This window comes from Trichomycterus rosablanca, chromosome 22 (genome assembly GCF_030014385.1).
Source record: "Trichomycterus rosablanca isolate fTriRos1 chromosome 22, fTriRos1.hap1, whole genome shotgun sequence".
NCBI classification, from domain to species: domain Eukaryota; kingdom Metazoa; phylum Chordata; class Actinopteri; order Siluriformes; family Trichomycteridae; genus Trichomycterus; species Trichomycterus rosablanca.
The window spans coordinates 18,169,442-18,185,372 of NC_086009.1; the positions used below are offsets into that span (position 1 = coordinate 18,169,442).

Sequence of the window (15,931 nt, forward strand, 5' to 3'; positions counted from 1 at the left end):
GTTGTGTTTTTAGCTGCTTTAGACTTTGACATCTTGCCCATTTTGACGAAGTGATTGCTGACTGAATTGCCGTAGGATTGCTAGGATTGCCTCATAGTACAAATTAACCAGTAAACGTGAGGTACTTGAATGCTACATGAATAAAAAAAGTTAACTGCATAAACACAAACCTTAAATTTTGAATTTCACAGCAAATTGCATATTACATGGAAAAAGGCTCATTTCCAGGTCTGTGGTGTGATTTGTATGGCCGTGAATTAGGAAGGGCCTTAATTATAATTGTTCATTCAATTTATATATTTAAATCTACAGCTAATTCATTAAGTGCTGTATTTACCTAATTTAGATTTAAATGCCCCAATGTGTTTTGCTCTGTTGTCCCATAAGTTGGCAGACTTGCAGCCTGAACATGTTATTTTGCATTTATTGCAGTTCAATATAACGTAACAACAACAACGTAACAGTCTAGATTTTCTTCTTGACCTTGGCAGGAAACCACCATTCTATATACTTTTTATAAGAGTATTTACACTAGACCTTTTTATTTGGGCACATTATTTGTAAGTGGTGAACCTTGACACATCCTTGCTCATAAATAACCAGGTATTTTCACATGCTCCATTTATTAACAAGCATGATTGCATGACCTTGCACGGAAAACTGCACAGAGTGCCGACATCAACCCCATGAAACACCTTTGAGATGAATTGGAATATCGATTGCAAGCCAGGCCTTATCCTCAATCAATGCCTGATCTTGCAAATGCTCTTATTAACTCCATGTTAATGGTCCTGGGTTGGAAATGAAAAGTCCATTAAGGTTATGGTCAGGTGCCCACATAGTTCTAATGTGTCCTGTCAGTAAAATATCCCAGAATACTAAACAGAAAAACTGGACTTTAGTTAATCCAGCGGTCACTGGAATCCAGAACATCAATGGTAAGGGGTCAGTGCACAAACACACAGCTGTATGTTAAGGAGATTTTCTCTTACAAAACAGACCTGATACACAGTGGCTGAACACCGGCTACTCTCACTCACACCAGTCAATAACCTAATCAAACCAGTCTCCAGAGAATTGCCAGCCCATCAGCACTATTGATTTGTTTCTTGTGAGTGTGTGTGTGCATAAGTGTGTGTGCGCGCGCCTGTGTCACCTGCAGCCAATTACTGTAACCTCTGTTTTACACTCAGTACCTAAATGTGTTTAACACAAGGTACTTAGTACTGAGTATTTACTCCCTGAAACTTTATTTCATTATTTTTTATTTATTTTATTTATTTCTTAAAATGCAGATGTAAAATTGCATTTGAGCTGTAAAAGTGTGAATTATGTAAACAAAATAAATAAATGAATTAGTTTATTAATAAAAAAGTACTAAATAATAAAAAAGTTTTATAACAATATCAGTCTCAATACAATTAAAGACCAGCACTGATCTTTTGCAACACATAACACTGCTAACTCACAGAGTTCACTGATAGTCTAAAAAAAATCTAATAAAAAGAAAAAATAAATAAAATTAAAATGAAAAAAAAAATGAAAAAAAAAAAACAGGCATTTAAATGACTCTCTTTTAAAGGTCTAGCAGTGCTAGAGACAAATAATAAAGCATAAAAAAAACTGGTGCAGATCTCCCTACTGGTCAGGTCTCCCTATTCTAAAAAGTATAAGCACATCCTTTAGCTACCGTGTCGATCTGAAATTATGCATCTGATATAACAGCATTAATGCTGTAATGGGATGAAATTACGATAATAAAACTCAAACTTTTGAGTTTTGGGGGGGGGGGGGGGAGGAATGAATTCAGTTGTTTTTGTCAGTAGCTCATGTTTACATTTTAGAACAGTAAAATCTGATGTATGCACAGGTATCCATATTTACATTTACAGCACTTGGACACTTTTATCCAAAGCGACTTACAGTACTGTGACTATACAATCTAAGCAATTGAGGGATAAGGGCCTTGCTTAAGGACAGTGGCAACCTGGCTGTGGTGGGACTTGAATCGACAATTTTCTGGTTACTGGTCTAGGCTACAGCTTAGGCAGTGAAAGGATAAGGTCCCATGATGGTCCAATGCTACCCAACTGACAGACAATTTTTTCTCAACAACAGGTAGAAATTTATCCTAACAAAGCAAAACTGAATTAAAAACAATTCCTTACAGATTATTACATGGACGTAGGGGGTGGGACTCACTTGTTCTGAGGGGAGAAAAGAAAGACACTCCAGTCCTCCCTCGTCTCACACCAGTCGGGCCGATACACCTCGATCATCTTCTGGATCCGGAAGCACAAACTCTACAGAGAAAAAAAACACCACGCATTTATTTATAAAATGAAACTGATTTTCCTTGTCGTTAATCAGTGACCGGCTCAGCACAGTGTTCGGTTAGGCCTGGATTCGGAAATGACTGGTGGGGTTAATTTAAGAACAATTAACGAGGGAGAAAACGTGCAGCCATGTATTCAAGTATGGAGCCAGTTGTTCAACAACACCCTGGTGATTCTGGTCCCAGTGGAGAAGCTGTAATGTTTCTTAATTACAAACAAATGAGCGAATGGCTGTAAATTAAACTGTGTAAACCTGCTGCAATCTGTTAGTGCGCCTCCTCAGCACTGCCATTAATCTGGTCACTTTTATTATATAATTTAATTGTTTAATGCATGAATTTATTTCTTGTTGTTCATTAAAAAATGAAAGATAAGCTTCATTCGGCATGTTAGCAATTTTCTGTGTATTTTTCTTTTTATTATTAGTTTAATTTAACTGAAACCATAAACACATAAATAAAGCAAAGTGGATTAATTAGGTGGTACAGAAAATTTGTGGCATGGCCTCTTAATTCCTTTATTTGTATATAATTGACTGCACCCAGTGCAAAGCACATGGAACAGTGTTCTCATTGTCAAGATCGAGATAAAATGCAGTCCAAGTTGTCACCTTATGCTAAGTTGAAATTTGTTCAGATGAAAAAAAGGTAGTCAAGGAAGAAATTATTTTTTATTTATTTAAATTTGTAATTTTTAAAATTTATTTTAAAATGTATTTTATTTTATTTTTGATGGTCGTGAATTTTATTTTAGATTTTAATTAAATTTTTTAAATTTTCATATTTATTTAAGGGTGGCACAGGGGCTCGGTGGGTAGCACTGTCGCCTCACAGCAAGAAGGTCCTGGGTTCAATCCCCAGGCGAAGCAGTCCGGGTCCTTTCTGTGCGGAGTTTGCATGTTCTCCCCGTGTCTGCGTGCCTTTCCTCCGGGAGCTCCAGTTTCCTCCCACAGTCCAAAAACATGCGGTCAAGGTTAATTGGAGACACTGAATTGCTCTATAGGTGAAAGGGTGTGTGTGTATGTGTTTGTATGTGTGTCTGCCCTGCAATAGACTGGTGCCCCGTTCAGGGTGTTACTGTGTGCCTTGCGCCCATTGAAAAGCTGGGATAGGCTCCAGCAAAGAAATAAATCTGAATAGTAAATGTAGTATAAATAATATTATTTTTATTTAAATGAAAACCCAAGAAGCTTGGACACGTCCCAATTTTGTTTCTAATTTAGATTTATTGAGGTGAGCTGCTTGTGAACCATCCCCAAACAAAACATGGACATTATTAATAATAATAAAGTCCCAGACTCACATAATCAATCTCATCCTCCAGGTCGTCCCTGTCCCTGCGAGTGTTGACTTTTGGGTAAACGTCACTCAGAATCTGCTGCTGCACTGATGGTGCCTTTCCGTTACAGTCCTGATGCTCCCCTCCGCCCCCTGGTGCCCCTGAGAAACTTTTTTTGCGATGGTGAGAGTGCACAGGCGGTCCAGGCACCTGTAGAAGCTCCGGGAGCTCTAGTGAGAGAGCCCGTCGGTCCCTTCTGGGCATGAAATGTCTGGAGAAGAGAGGTGCAGGAGGAGGGGGGTGCAGGAGAGGAGGGGAGAGGAGGGATTCTTGCTCGGTTTGGTAGGAATGAGGCCCCCGGACCCTCAGGCTGCCCCCTGTGCTGATGCCGACGCTCCTGGAAGTCCGTGCGAGGCTGTTCCAGCTGGACCTGCGGCTCCACGTGCCCTGGGGTGGCGGACGAGCCCAGTTCTGGTACACAGAGCCTCGACTCGGGCACTGAGAAGAAAATGTGTTTGATTTAGACTCTTATTAAAAATGGTATTTTCAGCATGTAAAACTGAACACTTCATTCTGATCAGGTTTAAGGTGGGTCCAGTACCCAGAAACATCTAGAAACACTGGGCACAAAGCACTAATCGTTTGCATGGCACTATACTTTTACTTACTTTATCATTCAGCCATGCTGAGGTAATTAAACCAAATACCTTCCAGAGCAGCAAAGTGTGACAGTGTGAATATCACAAAACAGATGAAATGATGACTGGGTAAATCCATTACACACCACTTTATATAGGAAACCTATTTTTATACAATAAAAAACAATGATTATGCACATATTTAAACAACACCGTGATTATCAAGGTTAGTGTAACCGCTCACTCTCAGCTTTTAACCTCCTCTGTGTATGCTAATGCCAAGTGTTCAGCAAGTGGCGTATTTAATGCAAATACAAGTAGCACTCAAGACTGATTACTGCACTAATTATTATTATTAAGTGATTTATGGAGATGAATTGGGTATACGAGGTGGAATATGAGATATCACCACTTACCAGTGTTCTTTGCTCCAGATTTGCCCTGCCAAGAGAGCTCACGCTGCTTCTTCGGGAGCCCAAAGCAAAGCTTAGCCTTTCAGCAGGGTAAACACCTAGGGAATTGGGCATCGGTGCCAGGTCAAGATGACCGTTAGGAGTTAGGGAGCAGACTTTAGGATCTGGGTGAAAATCAGGAATAGAAAAATGAATAAATGTACAGTGATGTTCCACAACAGCCTACAAAAATACATACAAGCACAAATCTGTACAGATGAAGCCATACAGTGTTTAGTATTCAGTGCTTATGGTATTGCTATGCTGTAATAATTAGGGGTGTCGGAGTCTCATGCTACTCTCTGCAAAACTGACATTTATTCTTAACGATTTCACATTTCAACTTCATTTTCTGTTGTTTTACCCCGAGGTGGTTCTGACGGAAACCTGTTTACCCACCCGAGATGTGACGGAAACCTGGCATGTTTGCACCAAAAATGTCAAAAACTCACTTATTTTTTTGCTAATTATAACTTTCAGTTTAATTTAATTTTGTGTATGTATGATTTGTGTAAATTCTATTCATTTAAATGATCCTCCTGGCCGCCCAAGCAGGATGGAGGTCTCTGCTGAGTCTAGTTCCTTTCAAGGTTTCTTTCTGTAATTTTAAGCGAGTTTTTTCCTTGCCACTGTTGCCCTTGGCTTGCTCAGGGGTTTTTTGGTCTGTTGGTCCTGGATTCTGTAAAGTTACTTTGAGACACTGTCCATTGTAAAAAGCGCCACACACATACATTTGACTTGACTTCAGACTTCTGGATGGCACATTTAGATTATGGGAATGACCCGCTGGGTCTAGGACATCCCTTTGTTTGAATCATTTGAATCCATCATGAAATATTGGTTTTATAACAAACTGTTACTGTAGTATTGAGCATAACACTAAAACTCACACAAGGAAAAGTCTTATTATGTCGTGGATTATACAGTAAGTTGTATTAAAAGTAGTAAATGTCTATTATGGTTGTTGTTATGATACCATTTAGGGGAGACCAGTGACTCAGACTGGCAAAACAGACTGCCAACAAACTTCCAATCCAGTTCGTTCCAAACTTACATGTAACACCTCATTTGGTTTGTTCCTTTACATTCTCACTTTTTTTTAGAGTCTGTGTAAATCAGGCCGAAAAGGCACCTGGTAGAACGCTGGAGATGTAAGCCAGATGCTTTTTGCCAAGCCTAATATTTCATGCTCTGTGGAACATGCGAACTCTTGTGACAGGTTCCACCAGTAGGGCTTGTGAGTTTGCCATCTGGCTGAAGTTTCTATTCTAACAGATGGAGAAAGAAGGAATGGAGATCCAAACCTGCTTTGTATTAATAGAATTGCTTGTTGGGTCAAAACTAAAACTGTAGTTACTTCTAAAAATACAAAAAACTATTAAAATGTAAAAAATAAAGTCCACAGTTTATAATGATCTGCTGTGCAGTGCCTGTAGTGCATTATGCAGCTATTACAGTGGTGTTTTAGATCAATTTAATCCATTTTGCACATCATGATGCGATTTTTACCCAGTGACCTGGTTAGTTGGGGAGTGATTGTGTTTTAGCTTCACAGATGTTAAGAGGACCAGATCAGTGAACATGGGTATCATCATCATCATTGTTTTGGGTGTCTGTTTTAGGTCATTGTATTTTTGTATTTTGTATTTTTCACAATATCTTTCCTTGTTGACCTTTCTGGCAGATAATAGCAGGCTGTTTTTATTTTTTAACACTCTCTCTAGTCTGTGCAGAAGATATTCTCAATCCTGATCAGGTTATCAGTATCTGCTGAAGAAAAGCAGCCTCATAACGCAATGCTACCACCACCATCTTTTAGAATAGCAGTGGTGTTATCTGGCTGATGTCTTGTAACACATTGTCTTGTCTTCACATCCAAGCTAAAACTTGAACTGTTTGGGGAGTCTAGCACCTGCATTCTCTGGTAAAGAACTCAAATGACTGCTTTCTATTATGTTCGCATTTCACCTACTATCCTAACTATTCTAAAAGACGTTTGTACCATAATTAAAATGCTAAATTCTTTTTCAAAGCAAATACACATAGCGGTCAGAGCAACTCTCCAGCTGATTGGCAGGTCTATACCTGACATCTGTAGAGGGTCTTTTTCTTTCTCGATTTCATCAAAGTTGCATGAGGACCTGTCGTCATCTGAGTACGACCGGTTGGCATCCCCCTGTGGGAGGGACAGAAAGTAAAAGAACAAACTGTTGTAAAATAGTGGCATATCGTTCCCTCAAATGCTCTGTTACGGCTTTGTTATTTTTCCAGCCCTAGTTCCCCACTCACCCTGCTTTTTTTTGCATCTCAGATATAGATCACAACCTGGAAGCCCATTTCTTGATGCTCTCTGGAGAGACAACCTACTCTGGTGATCTGTCTACCTGCTTGTGTCTGTACCCATATTTAGAGGCCCAAAAATTTATTCTGCCCCTGGACTTGTGTGCCAGTAAAATAGACCAAATGTGTTGTGAGTGTTTTTGTAGGCAATACAGTACTAATCATAGATAATTTTTAATAGACACATTTTACATCAGTAATATTTAAGTATGTGAGATTATATCTGAGAGTGTGTATTTTAAACCAGGACTCAATAACCTATCACCTCTGCAGAGGACACCGTACCTCAGCTTGAAATCCTTCAACCAGGATTGCCACCAGCAGGTTGAACAGTACGTAGTTCCCAAATGTCATTAGGGCCACAAAGTAGAGAGCAGCCAGCGGACTGAGGGAAGCCATGCCGTTATACAAGACCATGTTCCAGTCCTCTTGAGTTAGGATCTGTACACACATACAGCACATTAATAAATTAGGTTTTCCTTACCCATATACAAACATACATAAATTTAAACATACAGACACACACACATACAGTGTATCACAAAAGTGAGTACACCCCTCACATTTCTGCAAATATTTTATTATATCTTTTCATGGGACAACACTATAGAAATAAAACTTGGATATAACTTAGAGTAGTCAGTGTACAACTTGTATAGCAGTGTAGATTTACTGTCTTCTGAAAATAACTCAACACACAGCCATTAATGTCTAAATGGCTGGCAACATAAGTGAGTACACCCCACAGTGAACATGTCCAAATTGTGCCCAAAGTGTCAATATTTTGTGTGACCACCATTATTATCCAGCACTGCCTTAACCCTCCTGGGCATGGAATTCACCAGAGCTGCACAGGTTGCTACTGGAATCCTCTTCCACTCCTCCATGATGACATCACGGAGCTGGTGGATGTTAGACACCTTGAACTCCTCCACCTTCCACTTGAGGATGCGCCACAGGTGCTCAATTGGGTTTAGTCCATCACCTTTACCTTCAGCTTCCTCAGCAAGGCAGTTGTCATCTTGGAGGTTGTGTTTTGGGTCGTTATCCTGTTGGAAAACTGCCATGAGGCCCAGTTTTCGAAGGGAGGGGATCATGCTCTGTTTCAGAATGTCACAGTACATGTTGGAATTCATGTTTCCCTCAATGAACCGCAGCTCCCCAGTGCCAGCAACACTCATGCAGCCCAAGACCATGATGCTACCACCACCATGCTTGACTGTAGGCAAGATACAGTTGTCTTGGTACTTCTCACCAGGGCGCCGCCACACATGCTGGACACCATCTGAGCCAAACAAGTTTATCTTGGTCTTGTTAGACCACAGGGCATTCCAGTAATCCATGTTCTTGGACTGCTTGTCTTCAGCAAACTGTTTGCGGGCTTTCTTGTGCGTCAGCTTCCTTCTGGGATGACGACCATGCAGACCGAGTTGATGCAGTGTGCGGCGTATGGTCTGAGCACTGACAGGCTGACCTCCCACGTCTTCAACCTCTGCAGCAATGCTGGCAGCACTCATGTGTCTATTTTTTAAAGCCAACCTCTGGATATGACGCCGAACACGTGGACTCAACTTCTTTGGTCGACCCTGGCGAAGCCTGTTCCGAGTGGAACCTGTCCTGGAAAACCGCTGTATGACCTTGGCCACCATGCTGTAGCTCAGTTTCAGGGTGTTAGCAATCTTCTTATAGCCCAGGCCATCTTTGTGGAGAGCAACAATTCTATTTCTCACATCCTCAGAGAGTTCTTTGCCATGAGGTGCCATGTTGAATATCCAGTGGCCAGTATGAGAGAATTGTACCCAAAACACCAAATTTAACAGCCCTGCTCCCCATTTACACCTGGGACCTTGACACATGACACCAGGGAGGGACAACGACACATTTGGGCACAATTTGGACATGTTCACTGTGGGGTGTACTCACTTATGTTGCCAGCTATTTAGACATTAATGGCTGTGTGTTGAGTTATTTTTAGAAGACAGTAAATCTACACTGCTATACAAGCTGTACACTGACTACTCTAAGTTATATCCAAGTTTCATGTCTATAGTGTTGTCCCATGAAAAGATATAATGAAATACTTGCAGAAATGTGAGGGGTGTACTCACTTTTGTGATACACTGTACATACACACATACATACATACATACACACATACATACATACAGACAGACGTACACATATACAGAAGTACATACACACATGCAAATGAGGTTTTCCTTACCTATGTACATACATACAGTGCCTTGCAAAAGTATTCAGCCCCCTTGAACTTTTCAACCTTTTGCCACATTTCAGGCTTCAAACATAACGATATGAAATTGTAATTTTTTGTGAAGAATCAACAACAAGTGGGACACAATCGTGAAGTAGAACGAAATTTATTGGATATTTTAAACTTTTTTTAGAAATAAAAAACTAAAAAGTGGGGCGTGCAATATTATTCAGCCCCTTTACTTTCAGTGCAGCAAACTCACTCCAGAAGTTCAGTGAGGATCTCTGAATGATCCAATGTTGACCTAAATGACTGATGGTGATAAATAGAATCCACCTGTGTGTAATCAAGTCTCCGTATAAATGCACCTGCTCTGTGACAGTCTCAGAGTTCTGTTTAAAGCGCAGAGAGCATCATGAAGACCAAGGAACACACCAGGCAGGTCCGAGATACTGTTGTGGAGAAGTTTAAAGCCGGATTTGGATACAAAAAGATTTCCCAAGCTTTAAACATCTCAAGGAGCACTGTGCAAGCGATCATATTGAAATGGAAGGAGTATCAGACCACTGCAAATCTACCAAGACCCGGCCGTCCCTCTAAACTTTCAGCTCAAACAAGGAGAAGACTGATCAGGGATGCAGCCAAGAGGCCCATGATCACTCTGAATGAACTGCAGAGATCTACAGCTGAGGTGGGAGACTCTGTCCATAGGACACAATCAGTCGTACACTGCACAAATCTGGCCTTTATGGAAGAGTGGCAAGAAGAAAGCCATTTCTCAAAGATATCTATAAAAAGTCACCTGGGAGACACACCAAACATGTGGAAGAAGGTGCTCTGGTCAGATGAAACCAAAATCGAACTTTTTGGCCACAATGCAAAACGTTATGTTTGGCGTAAAAGCAACACAGCTCATCACCCTGAACACACCATCCCCACTGTCAAACATGGTGGTGGCAGCATCATGGTTTGGGCCTGCTTTTCTTCAGCAGGGACAGGGAAGATGGTTAAAATTGATGGGAAGATGGATGGAGCCAAATACAGGACCATTCTGGAAGAAAACCTGTTGCAGTCTGCAAAAGACCTGAGACTGGAACGGAGATTTATCTTCCAACAAGACAATGATCCAAAACATAAAGCAAAATCTACAATGGAATGGTTCACAAATAAACGTATCCAGGTGTTAGAATGGCCAAGTCAAAGTCCAGACCTGAATCCCATCGAGAATCTGTGGAAAGAGCTGAAAACTGCTGTTCACAAACGCTCTCCATCCAACCTCACTAAGCTCGAGCTGTTTTGCAAGGAAGAATGGGCAAAAATTTCTGTCTCTCGATGTGCAAAACTGATAGAGACATACCCCAAGCGACTTGCAGCTGTAATCGCAGCAAAAGGTGGCGCTACAAAGTATTAACGCAAGGGGGCTGAATAATATTGCACGCCCCACTTTTCAGTTTTTTATTTCTAAAAAAAGTTTAAAATATCCAATAAATTTCGTTCCACTTCACCATTGTGTCCCGCTTGTTGTTGATTCTTCACAAAAAATTACAATTTCATATCGTTATGTTTGAAGCCTGAAATGTGGCAAAAGGTTGAAAAGTTCAAGGGGGCTGAATACTTTTGCAAGGCACTGTACATACAAACAAACATACAGACACACACACATACAGACACACACACATACATACATACATACATACATACAGACAAACGTACACATATACAGAAGTACATACATACATACACACATTCATACACATATACAGACATATACAGACACACACATATACAGACATACACACATTCATACATACACACATACATACAAAACATGATGAGAAACATACCTGAAACACAGTAACAATGGCCCAAAGAAGGGAGTCAAAGTTCTTTCTATCCGGCACTGTATCTCCAGTCTCAGTCTTCTGGTTGAACTTACAACCGAATATGTGCATCCCCAAAATACTGTTCAAACACAAGCACACAGCAATACTGAATAAGAGCAAGATGTTACAAACATCACAGAGAAGGTTAGTTGGTTATGCTGTGTAGATAACATGCCAATAATTCATTCATCTCCCTGCTCCTCTAACTAAACTTTAACAACAATAAATATTAACACTCAAAAGACAATTTATATATTATTGTCATCAGGGTAAGATCAGAGCAGATGTGACATATTACATTTTTGTTTTTAGAACTATAGCCTGAAAAGACTATGCCAAGTGATAGCTGTGAGCTTGGGGTATAAATCACAGAGCCATTAGACTCTGGAATTCGGTGTAGATGTTGTAGAAAAAATGGTTTATGCACACAGGACACTCCATACAGGAACTGTTTACAGTGTGGAATTTGAATGGCCTGCAGAGTACAGCACAATAAACAGTCATCATCGGCTACGTCAAACATCAATTTAAACACGCGCATCCATTACTGACAGTGTCAGTTTAGGAAAAACTGGACGTAGATCAATAATATTCACCGCGTAAATGAGTGTACATCAACACAGCCATCTGCTCAAGAGATGTGCTAATGGAGTCAATTTAGGAGTCATAAATCTAAGATTGATCAGAGCACTGTAAATTCATCCGAGCTAAGGGACGGATAGAGTTGTGGAGGTGTGAAGAGGGAGAAGGGGAGAAATGATGGATGGGTAAAAGCGTTCAGTGCAGTCAATCCGAGGTTAGTCTCCATCTGTCTGGAGGCACTCAACAGGAATTGCAGTGCTGCAGGTTTTGAGAGGATTCTGGGGGATTCAGTGTTATTATATGAGCTGCCATCCATCTCCTCTGCGCCTCCATGGGCAGGATGTAGAAAAGAGGGCTAATATTGGTATGTATGTGCGTGCACAAACACACACACACACACCTACACACACGGTGACAGAGACTGACCAAAACTCTTGGATGGGTGGATTGCAGTGGATTGAATTAATTGTGGATGGGTGGGTTGCAACGCAATGGGGTCAACGTTCACTCCCTCAGAAAGTGGTGGCAATGCCAAATCTCAAACCAGGTCGTGGGCTAGCATACACTCCTGGGCCAAAAAATATGGCCCAAGCCCAAAATCTTTAAACAAATAGATGAAGTAATTTAAGAGAGAGAGGGAGAGCTTCTTCCTTTGATTTACTTAAAAGTTTTGTATATGTTTTTATAAAAAGTCAGTTTCTACTCACCATTAATGGCTCTAAACAGCTGACACAAATTGCTGAGCTAGTTTGTATTCAATGTGAGACCAACTATTCTTTAAATGGTTTAATTCACATTATCCCCCCCTCCCCATTTACATCCCATTAAAGTCATTACATAGTGTGCTGCGCCAACTGAACACCCCCAATTGTTTCATGCAGTGATGATGCTAATACAGAGGGATTAAGCAGCCCTATAAACCTGATACAAGACAGTGTTCGAGAGAAGATCCAGAATATTTGTGTTTTCTCGTGTTATATAAGGAAAGAGAAACACACCGTACAAGCACTGATAATGATTTTAACTAAACTAAAGCTCATGTTGTAAACAAAGTAAAACTAAGTGTGGCTGTATCTTATGTATTTCATTCTGTGCACCAAAGCCAAGAGTGTATTTTCATTCTGCTCTATGTAGCAGCAGGCAGAGATTTTACTGCATTAAAAAAACCTTAAAAATTGTAATATTATCATGCTCATACACTTTCCTACCACCGGGCTATGAATAGACCAATCGCCCGTGTCTGAGGGAGGGAGAAACAGTCAGAGGGGGGCGGGTAGTGCAAGCAGCAGAGGAATTGAAGTGGGGAATTGAAAATGATTAGATAATCCACACACACAAAAGGGCACCGTGGGTCTCATGCTGTCAGGGGTGGTTCATAAATACGATCTCATTTAACATTTAAATGCATTGGTGGATGTGAAAGCCGGACATTAAAAAAGCCTGACAGGAAGAATATCGACGCCTCTGAACTTCGGTTCTGGTGAAGAATTTTGAAAGCACAAAGGCAAGCACAAATCCAACACAAACGGCACATTTATCCACATTTATTTACCTGAATATAAATATGAAGAGCATGAGGAGCATGCAGAACGTGGCCACGTTGTCCATGGTCTTCATGAGAACGACCAGCTGCCTGCGCAAAGCAGGCATGAAGCGCACCAGCTTTATTACCCTTAATAATCTGAATGTCCTCAACACGGAAAGCCCGCCATCAGACTGCCCGATGATCTCACACACACTGAGAAAGAGAAGGAGATAACAGAGATAATGAACAGATATAATTATAGCATATTAAAAAGGAATTCAGAAATTATACCAAACCAAACAGCAGAAAACAATAACGAGGTGTTATTGTCATGTAGCTTTTATTGGGTGCCTCAAGGGTGCCATAGTGCTTCCTGGAATGCTGTCATACACGCTCTGATTGTTTTGTGGGGTGATGTTGGATGTTGTAAAGGAGGGAAGTTCCTTGAGAAAAAGTAATTAAAGGGATTGAGGAGGCACTGATTCACTTTCGCAGGACTACAAAACTGTCCATACGTTTAAAGATGCTTAAATCTTGGCAGGTAGTGTTAAGCAATTTAAAATTTCCTAATTTTAATTGAATATGAGATACCAGACCACCAGCCATACCATTATGGTATGAAAAAAACCTAATATTTGACAGTGGATAAAGTGGGTTGAAGTGAGACTGGACAATTTGGTCAAAAAATGCATTTGGGTGATTTCAATTATCCAGGGTTTTTAAACACAGTATGTTCGTTATTCAATCGATATTTTATTTGGTTTTTAGTTTCATGTGAAGTTTAAGGCAATAATTAATTTCTTTATGTAATAGACATTGTTTGATATTTAAATTACATTGATCAATAAGTAATCAAACAAGATAAATATATAATCTGAAACTCTTTCAGCCCTAGATTAAAGGCATATTACTGCTTTTACCCTATCTGACAGTAAGTTTCCCATTTACTGGTGGTGTGTCTGGGGATGTACTTTTTAGTTTCCAGTTTAATCAGCCACCTTTGGCCATTTCTACATCTGATTAAGTATGAAGCTGCATTAACCTGATAATGACAATGATGCCATCAAAGATGTTGTACGGGTTCCTCAGGTACTCAAAGAAGCCGAAAGCAGTGAGTTTGAGAATCATCTCCAGCGTGAACATGCTGGTGAAGACAATGTTGCAGATCTCGAGTACGTTTGTGAGCTCCTCAGGCTGAAAAAAACGAAGAAATCAGAGAAGAAAAAAGGTTCATATATAAATACAGAGTAGAAAGTTTATAGTGTCATCAGTTCTGTCCTTTACATAGATTATCATTTCTTATCCGCTGCCCTAATACTATAATACTAATACTACTGTATATCGCTAAGAGTATGATTTGTTTTATTCCCATTGCTTACAGGTGTAATAAATGTATAACATTGATATGCTTCCAGGATTGTGGCAACAGTTTGGAGAAGACCCATTTCAACATGACTATTCCATTGTGTTCACATTGAGGATGAATTTAAACCTTTATTTTTAGACCTTTTATCAAACCTTAGTGAGTGAGTTAACAAATTCTGGGCCCATTTACTCTCAAAAATGTTGTGGACGCTGTTATAGCTGTAAAGGATGGGAGATTTGAATAGTCAAGTGTCCACATACTTTTGAAAATATAATTTACTATTTACAGAACAACATGTAGACTAATTAACCTTTAACAATTAGCTTGCCATACACTGTGTACAGGATTGATTGAGTGACTGCTCACAAATGTTGAGCAGTTTGTTTCCCCGTCTCGTCATTTCTCTCTCACCACCCTCTGATCATCAGCACCTTTCATTTGTTTTTAATCGATATCACCCCATCAATGAGACATGATGGGCGACCGAAAACAAATCCACTGGTAACACTGAGGAGATGCCATTTAAAGCAAGAAGGGTATTGATGCAGCAATCAGGAGAGATAATAGACCCCCAGAGAGTCTTCCTACATCTTGCTTTGCTTCTCTTCTTCCACGCTTTGTTTCCATTTTATCACAGCTTGTTTTTTCCCTTCTGTTTACCTTGAAGTGTGGGGTAATGAGATTCTTATTTGTGTATCTCTGCGATTTTAATACCAGTTGAATCCATTGTTAGTGTTTGTATTGACTGCATTTACACATCCTGAAAGATCATGCAGCTTTGATGGATTATGAAATGATTTCTCGTACTAACTTATGTCAAGGGTTCTCAACCTGTGGCCCTGGCCAACTTCAAGCCCATAAAACATGGTGTGGCCCAACATTCCACTTTTACCTTCATGTAGCCAGAAAGACTGGCTTTTTGTCCTAGAACTGGGCAGGCATATCTAAATTTGTTCTGACATATTCCAGTCGACCCTTCCTGTGCTTCTTAGTCAAAAGAGCTGTGCTGAGTCCGGCCATGCAGTGACATTAAGGGCAGTTATTAAGTTTACAATGGTTTAATCATGTTGTAATCCAACTTTAGATCATACAGACTAGCAATATGATTCAAGATTAGCAGAAAATGTTACTGCTGCTAAAGGAGTTTCTACAAGTTATACATATAAGGGTAGATAAATGCTAATAAACAATTACTGTGTAAAAGAAAGAAATAGATTATGTTGGTTCTGCCAAACATAAGTTCACAGACGTTCTTGCAGCATGGTTTCACATAGCCAACTGAAACTGATTACTGCTTCCTGCCAAATTAAGCCTCT

General features: G+C 40.1%; 1 protein-coding gene across 1 annotated transcript in view; it reads right to left on the reverse strand.

Moving 5' to 3' along the window:
* cacna1ia (calcium voltage-gated channel subunit alpha1 Ia) overlaps positions 1–15,931 on the reverse strand; it is a 103,275-nt gene that overhangs the window by 22,035 nt on the left and 65,309 nt on the right. Inside the window, exons 10-17 of the mRNA XM_062984833.1 lie at positions 14,292–14,443; positions 13,277–13,462; positions 11,104–11,221; positions 7,330–7,485; positions 6,790–6,880; positions 4,669–4,829; positions 3,639–4,112; positions 2,203–2,303 (exon numbers count right to left, since the gene is read on the reverse strand). Of these exons, the coding sequence (XP_062840903.1) occupies positions 2,203–2,303; positions 3,639–4,112; positions 4,669–4,829; positions 6,790–6,880; positions 7,330–7,485; positions 11,104–11,221; positions 13,277–13,462; positions 14,292–14,443 (1,439 nt within the window). The remainder of the gene's footprint in view (positions 1–2,202; positions 2,304–3,638; positions 4,113–4,668; positions 4,830–6,789; positions 6,881–7,329; positions 7,486–11,103; positions 11,222–13,276; positions 13,463–14,291; positions 14,444–15,931) is intronic.